The sequence below is a fragment of the Ruditapes philippinarum genome, unplaced genomic scaffold, assembly GCF_026571515.1.
Source record: "Ruditapes philippinarum isolate M1 unplaced genomic scaffold, ASM2657151v2 ctg5759_1_1_1_1, whole genome shotgun sequence".
Taxonomy (NCBI): domain Eukaryota; kingdom Metazoa; phylum Mollusca; class Bivalvia; order Venerida; family Veneridae; genus Ruditapes; species Ruditapes philippinarum.
The window spans coordinates 1-18,728 of NW_026859781.1; the positions used below are offsets into that span (position 1 = coordinate 1).

The 18,728-nt window shown below is 30.0% G+C and overlaps 1 protein-coding gene across 1 annotated transcript; it reads right to left on the minus strand.

The window, feature by feature from the left end:
- Positions 1-123: 123 nt before the first annotated feature.
- On the minus strand, positions 124-10,084 carry LOC132757905 (uncharacterized; the record flags this gene model as incomplete). Its single annotated transcript, XM_060749403.1, has 5 exons — positions 10,031-10,084; positions 9,610-9,741; positions 3,207-3,304; positions 2,085-2,138; positions 124-292 (listed from the first exon to the last, which is right to left on the minus strand). Coding segments are annotated over exons 1-5 (507 nt in total), but the record flags the coding sequence as incomplete, so codon positions are not given.
- Positions 10,085-18,728: the final 8,644 nt, after the last annotated feature.

Below are 18,728 nucleotides of genomic sequence, written 5' to 3' on the forward strand. Positions count from 1 at the left end.
ACTTTTAGAGTAAAGACGTGTTACATCTTTATAGAAAACAGAAACGAAATTTTGCAATTCACGTCATGGTTTGTTTATAAAAATAAATCGTTCGTTTAATTAAAAACATCAAGCAAGGTATACCTTCAAAGATTCACTCTGCGCAAGAATTGACAATTGTACAATTCTATGTCCTGCTTTCACAATCGGCATTGTATTGTGCATTGTATTGCTTACATTACCAGTTTGTACTTCCTGTTCGTAGAGTATCATATTCTCCTTCTTCGAGAGTACATCTTTCTCATTGAAAAACCTGTTTGACGATGACAATTATGATAATGATAACAGTAACTGTAAATATATGATAACGATGACAAAAATGATCGTGATGATCACGGTAAAGATGATGATAATATAGCAACTGCTGCTACTGATGTTTGATTGTTTGGTTGATTGATCTTTTGGAAATAAACAACACATTTACAGACATAACAGACATAAAAACTCATACACAAATAATACACTTACACATTTGTGTGTGAAATAAAATTAAACAAAATTTGTCTAAAAGAGCTCTAGATTGCTTGTCATAATGAAGTTTATTAAAAATCAAAAACATTTTACAACTAAAACAAGACTAAAAAATTATGTAATTTGCGGCGTTTGAATATATATTACAGACTTTTGAAACATGCTACATGACCCGAATATTTTTACATGAGTAAAACAAAAGCAACATGAAGACTGATCAATTGTTTAAGTTATAAGTTCTAGTTATAGGTTTTGCTATCAAAAATACATTCATATATACTATTATGTTGCTATTGTTCAGACTTGGGTGCAAAGAATAAAATAAATCATCTAAGTGGCAATGTTAAGTTGCTGGACATAAATATGTTCTAGTCTTGAAATCTAAAAACCAAACTTGTCCATAGATAAATTTACGACGTGTGTCTACTTTTCAAAGAATACCATTTTGAATAAATTAACTTGACCACGTTTCATCAATATTAAGACCTAGATATCCAACAAATTGTGCTGACTCAATAAAGAGATGATATTGAAAATAATAACAGAAAATTACGATATTTTTAATATAAACAGCAATGATGATGATGATGACGATAATAATGCTGATGACGATGATACTAATGATGATGATGGTAATCTATATTTGAAGTTGGTTATAAATTTATCAAAAAGCGTAACGTTAAAATAGAGAAAATAGGAATCCAGTAATTAAGTCAAAAACGGCAAAATTGATAATGTTGCAAGTCTGTTCATTGACGGTACTGACAAGTGCAAACTACCGTCCACGTCACCTAGCACCGGCTTAAGCAGAATTCAACATTTTTTGGTGACAATGGTGAAATTTTGAATTCAGAAAACATCCATAGATGTGTTCATACGGCGGTAATTATGGAACCATCAATGTGACACTTTCTTGCTATTCCATGAAAAGCGGCTATGGTCCCCAAGAAAAAGAAAGCGTGTGTCCTAAATGAGAAAACAATGGGCGAAACTAAATAAAATGAAATTTTGGAAAGGTTATCAGAGGTTATGAAGCCTACATATTACAGATAAGACGTCAAAATACAAACTTAAAAGGCAGGCAACATATCCTAAGGGCGTTTCATGATAATTCATGTAGGAATATTGGAACAGAATAGCTTGAAAAATGCCGAAAAATAAAAAAAAACATCAAATTTACTTATAAATAATTCTATTCTACCACGAGGAAAATACAAGCAAAAGCAAATAAAAGGTACAAACAGGACGGATGTTTTCTTTAATTCTAATATTAATATTCTGAAGTCAATTGCAGGATTATCAACAAAAGCGGATTGTCCTTAACATTTTTGTTCGTCGGGAAGTTTCCTTTTTAAACAAACCACTTTTTCATACACGGTATTAAATTAAGTGTGTATGCGACAATACATTATGAAACAAACTAAATTTTATCAGATACTTAATATTTGTCGTTTGCTATGTTTATATTTACAGTTCATTATTTGCAGTAATAAATTTATCCAAAAAGGTTCGCCATCGGCATACGAACAGTCGAATTTATAAATGAGATAAGCTGTATCAAAAGACATACTTACCAAAGATCGAGTCTGTGTGACGCATTAGTAAATGCGATTTTAATCAGGTTGTCACTGCAATATATTTTCATAGTTGTTATACTGAACTTGGTAAATGTGATTTTCTTTTTCGAGCAAATATCCCCGTAAAACACATATACCGTCTCACTACTAGCTAGCTAACTAACTAATTAACTAACTAACTAACTAACTAACTAAAAAACAAACTAACCAACTAACTAACTATCTAACTAACTCACTAACTAACTAACAACTAACTAAGTAATTAACTAACTAACTAACTAACTAACTTACTAACTAACTACATAACTAACTAACTTTCTTTTAAGTTAAGTATATACAATATAATAATAACCTAACAAACTAACTAACTAACTAACTAACTAACTAACTAATAACTAACTTACTTACGTATTTACTAAGTTAATTACTTTCATTAAACTTATTAATTTACTAACTTATGATCTTACTAAACAAATAATCGCAAACTATATGATTTACTAACTTAATGAATAAATAGATAATTACAGTAGAAATAAATAAATAAATAAATAAATAAATAAATATTAAATACATAAATGTACATTTAATATTAAGAATGGAAGTATGGAAGCGTATCAGGGCCTTCAGTTGGTGAGATGTTTTGCGCTTAGTCGACTTATTTTTATTGGCATTGATAAGATCTTTTTGTATTTCTAAATAAAATTTACTGACAAAGATGAGAAGCTTTTAGGCATTGTAACTGAATCTTTCTCGATATGTTTGAAGCTTTTGTCTATTCGACAAAATCCTGTCGAAACTTCTTGATTTCACTACTTTGCTGAAATATTTAGTAAGACGCATAAACGTTTTCGTATTGACAAATAGCTCACGTAATTCAACAAAGTCGTTTTGCAATGATTAGAAACTTCTACGTATTACGTATTAATCATAACGTCTTCTTTGAATGTTTTATATATTACGTATTAATCATAACGTCTTCATGGAATGTTTTTGGTCAAAACAAGAAGAAACAAGTTGACATGACGTAAAACTTTTAGATAAGAGGAGGCCCTGATACGCTTCCGTATGGAAGACAAAAACACACAAAAAAAGAAAAGTATAACATGTATAAACACTTACGTAAAATAATTTTCAACATCTTCTTTCGACCAATACAGGTCAAATCGAAAGCCTGGACTGATCCCTTTAGAATCATTCCAATGTATTCGTTCAAAGTTCTAAAATAGATAACATGATAAACTTCTTAATTTATGCTTGAGTACTGATCTTAACATTGTAAATGGGAGATAAGGGAATGATGCAGGTATAGTCAATTTTACCTGTATGTCGAATACAGGTAAAAGTCTAATTGATTATGTGCTTTTGCAATGCGAGTTATTTCCCTTTGTACATGAATTTAAAATACATGATTTGTTTACTTTTTCACATCACAAACCTGTTTAACTTGATATGAGTTTTGCGTTTTGCATGTATATCGAAAATAATTGATAATGAAAGTGTTAGTATTAATGTATTAAAATGGAATAACGAAGATAGTGACAAGATGAATAATTACAAAGAATTGATTGAGAATGAAATTACGAAAATTGACATGATTGTGAATATTGTAATAAGAAATGATGTTGAATTAGATACAGGTATACAGAAAATATCAGATGTTTTGTATGAAAAATCATTTAGTATATTTGGAGAGTCAAAACAAATAAGAAAGAATACAAATAATAGAAAAAGAAAATTTAAAAGTTCATGGTTTAATCAAGACTGCGAGAACGCTAGAAAAGAGTTTAAATGTGCAAATAAAAATTATTGTAATGACAGGTCTAATCAAAATAAAAAAATACTTTTTAATAACATACGTCTTTATAGAATAGCTAAGAGGCGAGCACGTACTAAATTTCATTTAAATCAGAGAAAGAAAATGTCATTTTTTAGCTGGCATGCAGCCAGAAAAGTTTTGGAAGAAAATAAAAAAAAATGAGAAAGAAATCAACCAAAATTTAACTGTCATCGGAAGATTTTTTGAGCATTTTTAAAAACTTACTTAGAAACGAAGAGACATTCAAAATTTATTTCGTTGAGGAAGGTTTAGATAATCATGATATATTTTACAACAATGTTGAATGAATGGATTTCACAATCGATGATGTGGTAAAGGCTATTTCTTCCCTTAAGAGTGGTAAAAGTGCTGGTATAGATAAATTTTTTTCCGGAGATATTTATTGAATGCCAAACAATCTAAGCACCAATATTATGTAAATTGTTTAATCATAATTTCAATTCAAATGAATATCCTGAATCGTGTTGTAATGGTATTATTGTACCAGTGCCCAAGAAGGGTAATCTAAATGATGTGAATAATTATAGGGGTATCACCCTTACTAGTATATTTTCTAAACTTTTCTCAATATTGTTAGACTTTAGATTACGTAAATGGGCCGAAAGTAATGTAATATTGAATGGTTTCCAGTATGGTTTTAGGAAAGATAAAAGTACTACTGACTGCATTTTATGTTCAATTATTAAAAGATAATATGTCATGAAAAGGAAAAGGTATATGCATCATTTAGTGATTTCAAAAAATGTTTTGATATGTAAAACAGAAATGGAATATGGTTTAAATTGGTTGAATCTGGTGTATCATATAAAGTTGTAACAATGTTACTAGTATGTATAATTGTGTGAAATTTTGTGTAAGAGCAAATGGTTGCGTGACAGATAATTTTGATAGTTTAATGGGCTTAAAACAAGGGGAACCACTCTCAATTCTGTCACTTATTTTCTTCGTAAATGATATGCACGAAAATTTACAAATAGATAATGTTGATATATTTTCATAAGATGATATACACATATTTTGCTATTATTTGCGGACGATACAATTTATTCTCTTATTCTAAGGTAGGATTGCAATGCCTCCTTAATAAACTTCATACATATTGTTCTAAGTTGGGTATTGTGGTGAATGTAGTAATAACGGTTGCTATGGTTTTTAAATCTGGAAATAGAAATGAAGATGTAGAAGTATAGTAGAATAATGAGCTACTTAGCGTTGTTAAGTCATTCACGTATCTTGGTGTTACATTATCGGCTAATGGGAAGTTTTATCAAGCCCAAAAGGCACTTAAAGCATAATACTCTGTTAATTCTTTATTTGATTATATTGTCCTTAATGTCGCAGAAAAACAAATCAAAGTTTTTGATAGCATGGTTTAACCGATTCTTACATATAGTTCAGAGGTATGGGTTTTTCATTAGGCACAGGACATCGAAAAGGTACATTTGAATTTTTTTTGTTCTTGGTGTGCGTCAGCAAACAACACCATCAGCGGTTCTTGGTGAATTTGTACGATTTCCATTATAAGTTCTACGAAAAGTCAAAATTGTTAAGTACTTGTACAGAATTATGAAATCCCCAAACTCTCTTTTATACAAGTTTGTATTTTTAAAAGATGCAAATGGTAATTTGTTGAATAGCTGGCCAAAGAATGTTAAAAATATGTTGTCAGACTTAGGTTTATCATATATATGGGATAATGATAATATTTCACTTGTGCATGTTAATACTATTTTACAAAGAATACATGATCAGCAGTTTCAGCAATGGCGTGCTGAACTTAATACTTAAGAAAGTTATAATTTGTATAAAATTGAATTACCCAAGAGAAATATTTAAGTTGTGTTAATTAATTTAAAACAGCGTAAAATGCTATCAAGGTTTGGGTGCTCTTCGCATAAATTAGGTATTGAAGAGGGTAGACATAGAAATATTGAAAGAAACCAACACCTCTGTACACAATGCAATATGAAACAAATTGAAATAGAATATCACATCTTATTAGTATGTCCATATTATAACGACTAAAGGAAAACATGTTCACTTATATATTATTGCTTATGGCCTAATTTAAATAAATTCATATCAATAATGAAATGTACACATGTACGAACAAAAATGTAATTGTTAACTTAGCAGAATTTATTTATTAAGCAATGCAACTAAGAAATGAATCTACTTAATACATTTGTTTTAAATAATGTACGCTGAAAAATAATAATGTATATGCATAATTTATAATGTATGTATCTTACATTTCTGTACTTGGTATAGTACCGCCAAAATGTTACATGGCGTTGAACATGTATATTTTTTTGACAATAACGTATTTAACTTGACTTCACTTGATATTTAATAAAGTTCAAAACTATGGAAATTAAAATAACAATGGTATAAACAGCAACTGTTTTTTCGGTTCAAGTTGTTTCCAAGTAGTTTGTTCGATGATTTTGAAAATTATCCCTTTCATTTCCAAATGTCTCAGAATACACTGTTTTCAATACCAAATATATTTCAAGGAATTCATTAAAATTGAATATATATCTTTGGTACTGTCTTGAAATGAAACTTTTTATCATATTGACATGAATCTTCATCAACAAGGCTCGCATACACTAATGCACAACATTTAAACTTTATGTCACTAAAGTATGACCGAAAGACCTTGACCTTCAAACTTTTTTTTGCTATAATGGTCATTGTTTCAGACAAAAGAGATTTTTTTAACATTTCAGATTAGTCCTGGAAACTTTATATACAACTTTTTAATACTAAGAGTAAAATATAAAAGAACAACATAGAAAACAAAATTATTATATTAAAATTAAATTACAAAATAAATTGACTATCGAGAATGAAAGAAATTTAGAATAAATTGATAACTCCTTTCTTGTACTACCGTCTTGAATTAAAACTTATTTCAATATTGATATGGAACTTCATTAACAAGGGACAATACTGTGCATAATTTGAGCTTTATGCCTCTTTAGTATGACCCGATTACCTTGATCTTTGACCTTGACTTTAAATTTACGTTGTTGTTTTGTTTTTTGCTAAACAGTCATTTTCTTAGAAATATGACCTTTTTAACATTTCAAACTAATACTTGCATTTTTCTTTTACTAATTCTAAACATTTAAAGTCACATCTATAGAGATAAATACAGAAAACAGTATTCTATATTTTATAACTGCTATTAACGGAAACAGTTTCTTTCAGTGCCGCTTTTATGTTGGTATTTTTTGTAAACTTAGTATCATGACTAATAATTTTATATAGTTATTATTTACGTATATATTTTTAAGAAACTTGGTAAGTGTACTATAAATATAATTTCTTATACTACAGATCTGTCGGTGCTCTGCTGGATCCCTAATGACCTTGACATTGAAGAGTAAAAATCATTAAATCTTTGTACATTTGTCCAAATTATTTGTAATATTTTGTAAAAAAAATACCTTTTGTAAAAAGAAATTATAATAAATGCATTCCAAATTTACTAAACAGCATTTAATGTACTACATACCATATAAATATTTTTTTAACTAAGCTGTACATATGCAAGGTTAAAAATATTTTGGTAGAAAAAAAGTACTGATTTGCTATTATCGTTGAAAGGTAATATTTCAATGCAACATTGTTTATTTCACATGCATTTATTTAAATGGTATTAAAATTATTATAATTACAATATAATGTTACTTTACTAATTTAAAAATGACATTGACTATGGTTTGAAATTAAAATCACAAAAATTTGAATATAAAGAAATTTGATAATTATTGTGTTAGTTATCTTTGTTCTAAAACAAAAATAGACATCAGGTAGACATAACCTATTTAGAATACTGTAAGGCGTTTTAATATCTTGCTCATGGCATTCCATATATGTTCAGTGTATATCATGACTGTAATAATATATGCACATACATACATGCATGATATAAAAGATCAACCGTCAAATTTCGCGAAACATTTTTTTGTAGAATGTAAATAAGAAATGTGTACATTCTAACTCTTACTTATCAATAATAGTTAGTATTCAGCAAGCGAAACAATTTGTGTAGCAATGTAGTCAGAACGGTATTTTGGATCATGATAGCGACCAGTGCAGGGAAGTATCGATCTGTCAGACAATCGGGCAACTCGGTAATCGACAGTCTTCCCCTTTTTCTTTTAGGCTCCAGATGTTTCCAACCATTAGGCACAATTTTGAAATGATATAGGCATTTTGAACTAGTGAGAACACTCAAATTCTATATATTATATATTAAATGGTTGTATACCACTTGCACACTTATGTGGGTGCGCGTTTGTCCCTAATTGTTTATCAAAAAAAAAATCTACACTGTTCATATGTTGGTTGTAAGCATCATACATAACAGTTTGTTCCACAGTCCTGTGACCATTATCTTCTTTACGATCTCTGACATAATTTCCAAAAGTATTGGCATTATGTTAAAAAACTTAAAACCTGAACGCTTTTCGTATTCATCATTGTACAGATGATTAAATGTTGACATCTCATAATCACAGGGCTGTCTCCTTTTTCAAAATGTTAAACTTCAGCATATGCTTTCGGTTATGCTTTATTATACCCCAGGCACCTATTCCGAGATTCTTGAGCGCCACATAAAGTTGTGGAGAAGAATAAAATCCAAAACCTTGATTTTCATAACCTTTTATCATTTCTAAACATATTTGTTCTCGGTAATAGAAAGTTGTTAGAAACGAATAACCTGGAAAATATTCTTGCAAGTGTAAAATAAAAGATTCAACCAGTATCCCGTGTTACTTTCTGCTAGGATAAAGTCTTGTTTTCCAATTAAGTCTTCTTCAGAGGTATATATTGTGTAAAAATGGTTATCCCTTTAATTGTATCATAGATTCAATTATAGCTAACTGTTCCTAAATATTCTTATCCTAATATCCTAAATATTCACCGGTGCGTGTGAGGAAATGTCGGTATGTGCGTGCGTGCGTATGTGTGTGTGGGGGGGGGTTCATGTTAATGAACTGAATATATATGTATATATAACAAGAGTATGTTCACTTGAATGATTGTTTGTTGATTTTATATAATTATGAAAAACATTATTGATGAGATCACACCTCACAAAAACATTTTAAATCAGAGTTAAGAAACAAATATCTAATAAGCACTTAAGGTGACATTGAATGTGCGAATTGCTGCTCTGTAAAAATACAAAGTAGGCTTCTTCTTAATCCTAAATAAATAAATAATAGTTCGTTGATCCCAATAAGGTGTTTAGTAACTTCAAATGCTGATTTTCTAAGTACTAAATAATAGAGTTTAAATCAGAAAAAAACAGATTCTAGTCAGTCTTAATTAGAATGTCTTGGCATGCCGCTGCCTGTATCAGGGCTATTTAAAAAAATCCACGATTCAAACTCTTCTTCCCCTAGGCGTTTGAAACTTGTTTTGATTTGTGAATAGTGCACACTTCCAGCGAACTATTTAAAATGATTAGAGCGGTCAAAACTCAATGTCATTCGAATTTTCATTTTAGTCGATGGCCTTATAATAGGGATTTTATGTATTTCAATGATATAAGTATGTATCTGTACTTTAGTTAAGAAATTACACTATATATTAAGAGTACTTAAACAAATAAAAATGAATTAATAAACTACGGATGAATAAAGAAAAATTGAAAAAGTGACTTACCTCTACGGGCTTAGTGAACTTTTTGTCCATGATTACTGTTTCTGCATAGGAATACCCAGCTTCTTTGATATCGTCAGATGTTGTTTTCTCACACTTTCCTGTCAGTTCTGATACACGGATGCCATGTGCTGGCTATTTAAAATAACAAATTAATAACTTTACAATGCATGATTATTCCTTTCGCGCTAAAAAGGGGTGAACATTGAAATGCATTCTACATAAATTACATTGAAAAAAAAATAACTAGGAATGGTTTCATACCATACGGATAATATTACATTCCAATTTTCAAGTACAAATAACTTGATCTGAGTGTTTCATTTGGAGCAGCTTCTGAATACTTTGAAGACATTTGTCAAAATATTTTGACAATTCACAAAAATTAACGAGTTTATGTTGGACAGGATGAATTTGACATTACAGGTACAGACGTATGTTTAGCCCGCAATAATTTCTCTGACTGTGATGCAGACATATTCCAAAAGGTGTGACAATCCATCAGGTACTGACATGGTGAATGGGCGGGCATAATTGAATCTTTGACCTCTGCGTCTGACCTTGGATAATAAGGATTCTGACGTGCTTTATTTATAAAATGGTATGGTTATCGTTACATACAAATACCGTATGCACACACAAGGTGACATTACATACCCTGCATTTATTTGTTAAGACATGCAGAATTAAAGTCCTATTTATAAGATATTAAATGCCATATAGCACTCTGGTTTATTGATTTATTATACTAATTTCTTTACAATAAGGCATGAAACCAAAACTATTATTGTGTTAACCATCAATATGCTATACATATGTAAAGAAGATTTAATTTCCTAACTGTCCGTCCTCCTGACATCTTTCATGTCCATAGTTTTGGTAAATTGCCTTAAACAAGTTACATTTTATATGTATTATATACAATTATTTTTACGTTAGTGAGTTTACATATTTCAAAAAGCATCAATTACAATTTATAACCTTGTCTTATTTCTAAATAAATGCTTAGAAACCTATGAAGTCCTCAATAGTTTTAATTTGAAAAAAAATATGAACAATCTAAAAATATATACATTGTAATTTGATAAAATTATTAATAATAATAATAATTATAAAAGGCATCTTTATTCTCATTTCGGGGTAATTTGCCAAGGGATTGAATATTGTGCTTATACTGAAGACAGTCAGTTTATTCACAACATAGGTCAGCGAAAGTTTGTTTTCAGTTCATGTTACTGTATTCTGTTTGAGCGATTGTGAAATAAAAATCATTAAAATGGTCAATGGAGTATTTTAATTTTAGTCTACACCTTTTGTGTTGTAATTTTAGTCTACACGATTAATAAACTTAAGCTGAGTTGCCGATTTCATTCATCACTGAAAGTCTATTAAAATGATCAAGGGATACGCCCAAATGTGCAAAACAAAAGTCATTACTGCGTAATACATGAGACATAGTGATAAATATAAAACCAGTCAAAAATTGCATATAAGATGTAAACGTTTTTTCTTAAGTTATGATATTTTTCCTAAATGAAAATAATTAATTCTCAAGGTTAATTTTCTTGAGGTTTGGCTCATCTAGAGCATGCAGCTTCAATTTAAAATCACCTAACTTGCTTAAAATCACATAATAAAAAACAGATGTTAAACAGTACCTTGGTCAGAATTGTTCCTGTGCACTTCTTAAAATTTTTGCTACGGTTGTTGACACGGAAATATTCTGTACTTATTTCCAAACCATAAATTGCATAAACTATAATGCTCAAACCGAGAATGAACAAAAAGATCCCGTTTTTCAGAAGGAGAGCCATTATCGTCATCATTGTACTATGTTCGAAGCTACAGGAAATATTTGGGCTGGCAATTTCTAGCAGAAAATTAACATATGATGTTATATCATTCGCGTGAGAGGGTTGTCCCTTAAGTTATTGACTTTATACGTGGTTAGATATGTTTAGATGCTTTTTCTTTATAGATACTCCACTGACGTTTTTTGACATGACAGGACTGGAATTTTTTTCGAGATTAATGTTCCATATGATGTCTACACAAATGATTTGTATTCTGAATGTCAGATCATTGGCTCACTCCTTTTTTCCAGCCTGATAGGTTTCAAAATTAAAAAAAAAATACTGAAAAAGTGAAAAAGCGTTGCAACGATTTTCATTCAAATCGGGTTATGAATAAATCAATAATACGATTTGTAATATATTTCTGGGTATTTTTCGAAATAATCTCTTGTAAACATTTTTAGTTTAAGTGCCTTACCCGATCATGGTAAGGAATTCATTTTTTAGACTTTTGGGCCTCATTGGCGTTCCTTTAAATATATTGTTGGAGGGAGGAACATCAATGTTGAGATACCCGAATAGTCTGTTTAAAAATGACGTCAACCTGCGTTTTAGAACTTTCAACAAGATAATGCAATCGCTAGGTCTCTAATATGGATTTGTCTCAGCAAATTTACCACCAAGCTATATGTTTCATTTAGCAATTAAATGTTATGTACGTTTCCTTCTCAAAATTTTTCAATTTTTTGCCTTTAAATTTAATTAAATATGAAATTCTTTTTCGTTTTAAATTTCCTCCAAAATGTTTTAAATGTCGAAAAAAAAGTCTTTTTTTACTCTTAAAAAACAGATTCGGAAATTCATGGAAAACCCCTGAAATTAGACCACATTTTTCAAAAATCCTAATTGCTTTAAAGAAAACCTTTACAAACAAAAGATAAACGTAATGGTTTTTCAAGATTAAAAATTTAAAGTTAAAATCATTAAGGATCAAACAAAGCACAATTGATTTTTCCTTTGGTTAACAAATTTTCGCATACTTCAGAATATCCTGCCTTTGATATTCCGCTGCAAAAACACAGTTTATGTTCTCGCTATTTTGCGCAATGACCCTTGTTATATGTGAAGTCAGATTTCAACATTACTAAAATAAGATATTTTGTGGTTAATCTGTTCAAATCGCTTTTAACCTACATTTTAACAAAAAATGTAACAACCTTCAGCTGAATAAAAACTTTAAACATTGGTTCCAAGTTACAAAATCTACAGAGCGGCTGTTACAATATGTCAGGACAAGATTGATTTTTTATAGTTACAACATCATTTAGGATAATGATGTCATAAAACCATTTACATAACTGCAAATTATATCTCAAGTTATAATAAGATATAATTTGTTATCAAGAATTTGGAGACCGATTTCTACTACAGTAACCGCTCCGTATTGGAGAATTTCAAGACCATTAATGCTATATGATGTTAAATCCTTAAAGCAGCACGCCCCAAGATTCCTGATAATTTTCATGAAACTTTTGAAGATGCATAAAAAAGTAAAAATATAGTGAAATAAATAAAGAAAATACTTAATGCACTGCAATCGGAACATAATTATAACAAAAGTAAATTACAAAAAATAAGTCAAAAAATGCAAAAATAGCCCTAACTGCGTTAGTAACGCAGTAGAAATGTGGTGATAAATACTGCAAAATCGGTCAGTAAGTGTACATAGCATGTACATTTATTTTACCTAAAAATTTATGTTTTTTTTCACTTTTCTTTTAAATTCTTGACATTTTGTTCAAGTTTGATTCTCTTGAAATATGTTGGTTCATTTGAAGGCATGCAGCTTTAATCAACAAACGATTAATTCAAATTACCTTGTCAGAAAGAAATGGTCCAAAAGGGTACCAATGGGTCTCATAATTATAATTCTTTTGTTTTATTCATGTTTGTGACGCAAGTTTGGATCCCAAAGACACTTTGTATAAGAATAATACTTCTTATCAGTTATAAAATATTAGGAAAGTGAATAAAAGTGAATCTGAAACAAAATAAAATACAATTAGTTTAAAAAGTATAATTATAAACATAAAATAATTTTGCCAATTTGGTGATCCTTGTTTGTGGTCGTCTCTTTTCTACAAAAAATACAATGCTCGGAAAAGCAGCTACAGTTATCTGTTTAACGCTCCCTGCCTCAAGAGAAGCAAAACTTTTCAAGAATACATGTATCCAACTTTGGAAAAATATAATAATATTTTAAGAAATGTAAAAAATCGAATTGCAACTAATAATTGACATGTTATATGCCATAAATGACTGATTTATTTATCATTATAGTTCTTTTGCAATAGATACAGTAAGGGCTACTTTGCATATTTTGATTCTCTTTGGACTGCAATGTCCAATTTGATATATTTGTTCACGTCACAATATTTTACTATAAGGTAATAATTTATTATTATTGTGGCTTGATTATTTAAAGATATTTCTTTTTCAGTTAGTGAAATTTACATACCAAATTTAAGATGGTTTTGAAGGTACATATACCTGTCTGGAGAAAAGCTTCTCTTACTTCGTTAAATAGACACCACCGCAACTCACTTATAAAAATAGCGAGAAATAAAGAATCCCTAAAGAATGCACAAAACAAAATTGACAATGTTGCATACTCGGTTTGATTGAGCTGTAAATGGCCGGTAATTGAAAGAGCACATTACGTCTACACCCCTTAACACTGGCTTATGTATAACTAACATTTATTTATGGTAATGGTGAAGTTTTAAACTTAGAAACGTCCGAAGATAATTTATAATAGGTAAAAGAACAATTCAGGCGACCAATTATGCTTTCAGTGGGAACTGTTATTGTAAAAGTTATATCAACCTATTTTCTGCTATTCGGATATCACGAAAATGCAATTTCGTATATCCTATGTATGTCTATGATTAATTATAAAAATACCGAGTTAACGAATCAAAAGTAATGTCCATGAAGGATATAGCGCTAAATCATTTTCGTCATCTGAAGAAATCCCTCGCTCTGCATGCCTAGGTTTAAATTTAAGCAAAAAGTGTTCTTTAAAAGTCGAACTTTTTCAATATGTATCAGATAAACTAAAACTAATTCAAATTAAACAGCCAACTTACATGTGATGTTTCCCAGTTGTTTATCGGATACTTTTAATTGTCTAAAGGATAAGTCCTTAAGATTTGATATAACTGTTTTTTGATTGGGTTGGAGAAGCTACAGAAGATGCATGAAACTTGGAATACTTACAGTGGACAAAATGTCCGAATTGATCTGTTTCAGAACAACTCATCATTCATTCACAAATTAAGTGGTAAATTATTTCTAATATTATTTGTCTTTTTATACACAAAACAATGCAATAATTAGTTGATGCATTGAATATTTCTATCTAATTTGAAGCAGACAGAAATTTTTATCAGTGTTTTCGGTGTGCAAATTAAATGAATCGCTTATTTATGTGTACCGAAAGATCAAGAGGGTTGTTTTCAAAAGTCTCCTGTCATGGTAATTGTGATGTATATCATGAGCTTTATAAAAATATTTTTTATAAAAAGATGCTCAGCAAGGTATAAATGTCCAAAAAAAGAAAATGAGCTTTAATTATAAATCAAACGGAAAGCTACATAATCGTAGCTACTATGGTCATATCTTAAAATAAAATATGGAAAAAAGGAAGGATTGCGTCCAATAAACGCAAATCCCACACAACGCAGCAAGACAGGACCAACGACAAAGAACCAAAACAAAAACATTTAAAAATTAAACATTATTTTTACACATTATCGAAGATTACACTCTGTTTTCTGTTAACATCTGAAACCACGTGGTTGAACAACTTTCAATCCGTATTTACTCCGAGGTTATTATAGAATAGCCAAGGATGTTCCAATTGAATGCATATTATTATAAAGACTGTTCCCTGGCAGAGGCTAAAACGCACACACTTTATGCAGACAATATAGGATATAATACACCGATTGATAGTTTACGAACTAGCAGACGACTATTTCCTATCAGTAGTTGAGCGGGTTAAGATAACCGGTTGTACATCTCCGGTATAAATGGTATGTAAAATGATCTCACTTGTGGTAGGTTTCATAGTCAATTTAAATACCTTTAGTGTCAAACGATGTGTTGAAATATATACTGACACGAAGCTTGGATCACGAGCTTTTCGTTCGTTGGTGTAATAAATTTCAGAATTAGACATTAAGTCGTAACAAACTAACAGTTTAGAAACAGCTAAACTTGTCTTGTTTTAGCATTAGAGATATTGGTTTAACTCGATCATAAAGAAAACAACTCTTGGACCCAGTGGACACGTCCTAGATCAATTTTAATGTACAGTGTCACCCAATACATTAATCTTCTCTTTAATCTTTAATATTTTATGTTAAAGCAATCACAAGACATTCTACTTATAAATCGTCATTTTAAAAGCTAGGGAGCAATAAAAACGTAGGCATATATCACCAAATCTCAAATTCTCTATTGGACACGTCACGAATGTTTTTGTGACATTTCTTGGACCGCTGATTTCTAAACTATGACGATTAGTAGTCGTCACCGGAAGCGGAATAGTAATTTCTTGTCGTTATCAAAAACATTTATAGGGTGGCCGTCGAGATGAATAATTTTTATTGGAATAAAAATCCAGGCACACATTTTACAAAAAAGTTTTAAACAAATTTTTCTTAAATTAAACATTTAAAAATTTTATTTTCCCCGAAATATATAATTTAAATCTAATTATTTCATTTACAATACAAAAAAAAAAAAGTTTTCATTTCAAAAAAGGCTATAAGGTATTTTAAAATCATTCTCCTTGATTCTATAATTTTCTAAAAAAATGAAAATTGGGTTTAAAAAAAAGTCATTTTAGTTGGGAACATGTAAAATGTATGTACACCAAATTCTGAAAGCTTTTTAACCGCTAATCAGAAAAAGTACTTTAAACGACTTAATATTGTTAATTAAGTTAAAAAAGTTTAAAAAAAGAACTTGGTTTATACCTTATACCATGATATGCTGAAACTACAAATCATCTCTATCAGTTAAATAGTGTTAAAGGAAGCCACTGAGGTCAAGCACATTTTAAAGTATACAGAGCTCGTATTTTTTTGCTTCATTTCTCTTATGAAAAAAAAAAGATTAAGAAAGAGTTTACAAATTCGTGATGATTTTACGATACAAGAGAGTCGGGTCATTCAATTTTGTATAAATCTGCATATCAATATTGTTTTGGTTTATCATTATAATCTCAAATCAATAAGAAATAAGTATTACTATTTTTATAAAAAATAAATGGTCAGTACTTTAAAAATAGTGACTGCAAAACACGACAATTTGCTTTTTGTGTATTGTTTAGTTAAACCGGTATAACAAATTCAATTCGATAAACTTGTTATACATGCAGAGCAAATTATGTTTAACCGTTATCACATTGAGATAAACAATATACAGCAAATGTTAGTTGAACAGATATTTATTTAACAGATTCAATATATAGAAAATAGTATTTGTTTATACAAGCGACGTTTACCAAAGTTCGTGTACTAGTGTAGTGATTGACAAAGGCTAAGTGAGAAAAGGCAGAATAATTTTTCTAACTTTGCATGTAAAAAAGTATAATATCAGTAACAAATTGACGATTTCGCGATCAAATGCTTATATTTGCGTTATGTACCTCTAAAAGATTTGTTTTGCTAATAAAATCAACGACATCAGCCAAATCTTAATTTTCTGATCTGAACAGAGGGGTCCTGATATTAAAATAGATGAAAATGTATATGATAATAAATGTGTTAATAATTAACCATGCTACAGGGTTCACTTTGTTAATAAAGGCTAAAATCGAAAAAATAAATTTATATCTTCTTTTGTTGATCTGGCAATGCCTACAGTATAGATTGGCTTGAATCATTATTCAAGTTGTACCTGGAAAAAAAAAACGTTAAAACTTTTATTATTCATGACCCAGGTTTCACTTAGTTTCATATAGAGGATGTAGTGTAGAAAACAATGGTTTATTCCCATTTCAGAGGCCAGATACATCTAATGGAACCATTGAATGGAAAGTTTTTCTACGGATTTGTTTGAGTATGGGCCTTCTTACATAGCATAATACAAATTACAATAACCTCTCGGAAAATCACACTAAAATTGACCAATTGTATTCATACTGAGAACCTTCCTATAGTGTTAATAAAATTGTAAGTCATTCTAAAGACAAATGTCATTACAGTATCAAGAAAGTAATGATCAATTGGATTGTTTTACAAAATATGTCTTTTAATGAACATTTCTAACATCCTGTTTTACATAAATGATTTCACAAACTAACACAATGTATACCATTTGCCATCCATATATATTATTTCTGTGATTTGGGTGAAACACTGGGATACTTTTCCCTGACCACTTTGTAGCTACGATAGAGTTTCTGAATTAACAATAAATAAAAACTCTTTCCCTAGTAGATCTTTACAATAGTAGCATATTAATATATGTTTGTGTATTCATTAAATTTTTTGACATGCCCATCAATGTTATCATATATATTGATTTTCATAACTTCTTCGCAATAAATTACAAGTGAGAGAAGTACTTTGCAAGTGCAATAAAAATATGCCATTTTGCTGCATTGTTTCTTTGTCTTTGTTTCAGGGACATCAAGTAATAGTGTAATGCCGCCACCAGTCTAGACTCCTGTTCCATACACTGGCCGAGTAGGTTCAAAGATGTCTCTTTATGACCGAAGTTTTCATTGGTGTTAATAGTGGATGCAAGGTCAATGAGAGCAAATTGTTGATATTGCCGTCTTTGTAAATTACCATATGTCTTGTATTGTAGAAAATAAATATAAGGGAGTGAATCAACGACTGCAAAGTCCATCCATTTTCTTTCATACATACTCCTAAATGGGATGTCATCTCGTGTTGATCTCCACATTTCATACTGTAATTCTCGAGGAACACAGTTTTTTTCACTTCTTGCGAATCTGATGCAATATGATGTGATCTTGTTGAAGCAATCTTCACTTTGCCTGCTGCATTTTCTTATGAATTCAAAAGAATGATGTTGATGTTCATGTGGCCAGCAGGCGCATGAAGGTTCAACAACGTCCGTGTCATACATTTTTTCTGTATACCGCAGAATATCCTCTGCTCTATTCATATCATTTGTAGAATAGAACACGGATGCTAGCTTAAGTCTGCCAGATGTGACATCTGAGTTTAATCCTAAATCGAACAAACGCATTGTTTTGAATGGCACTGGCTTTTTTCCAATATTTTA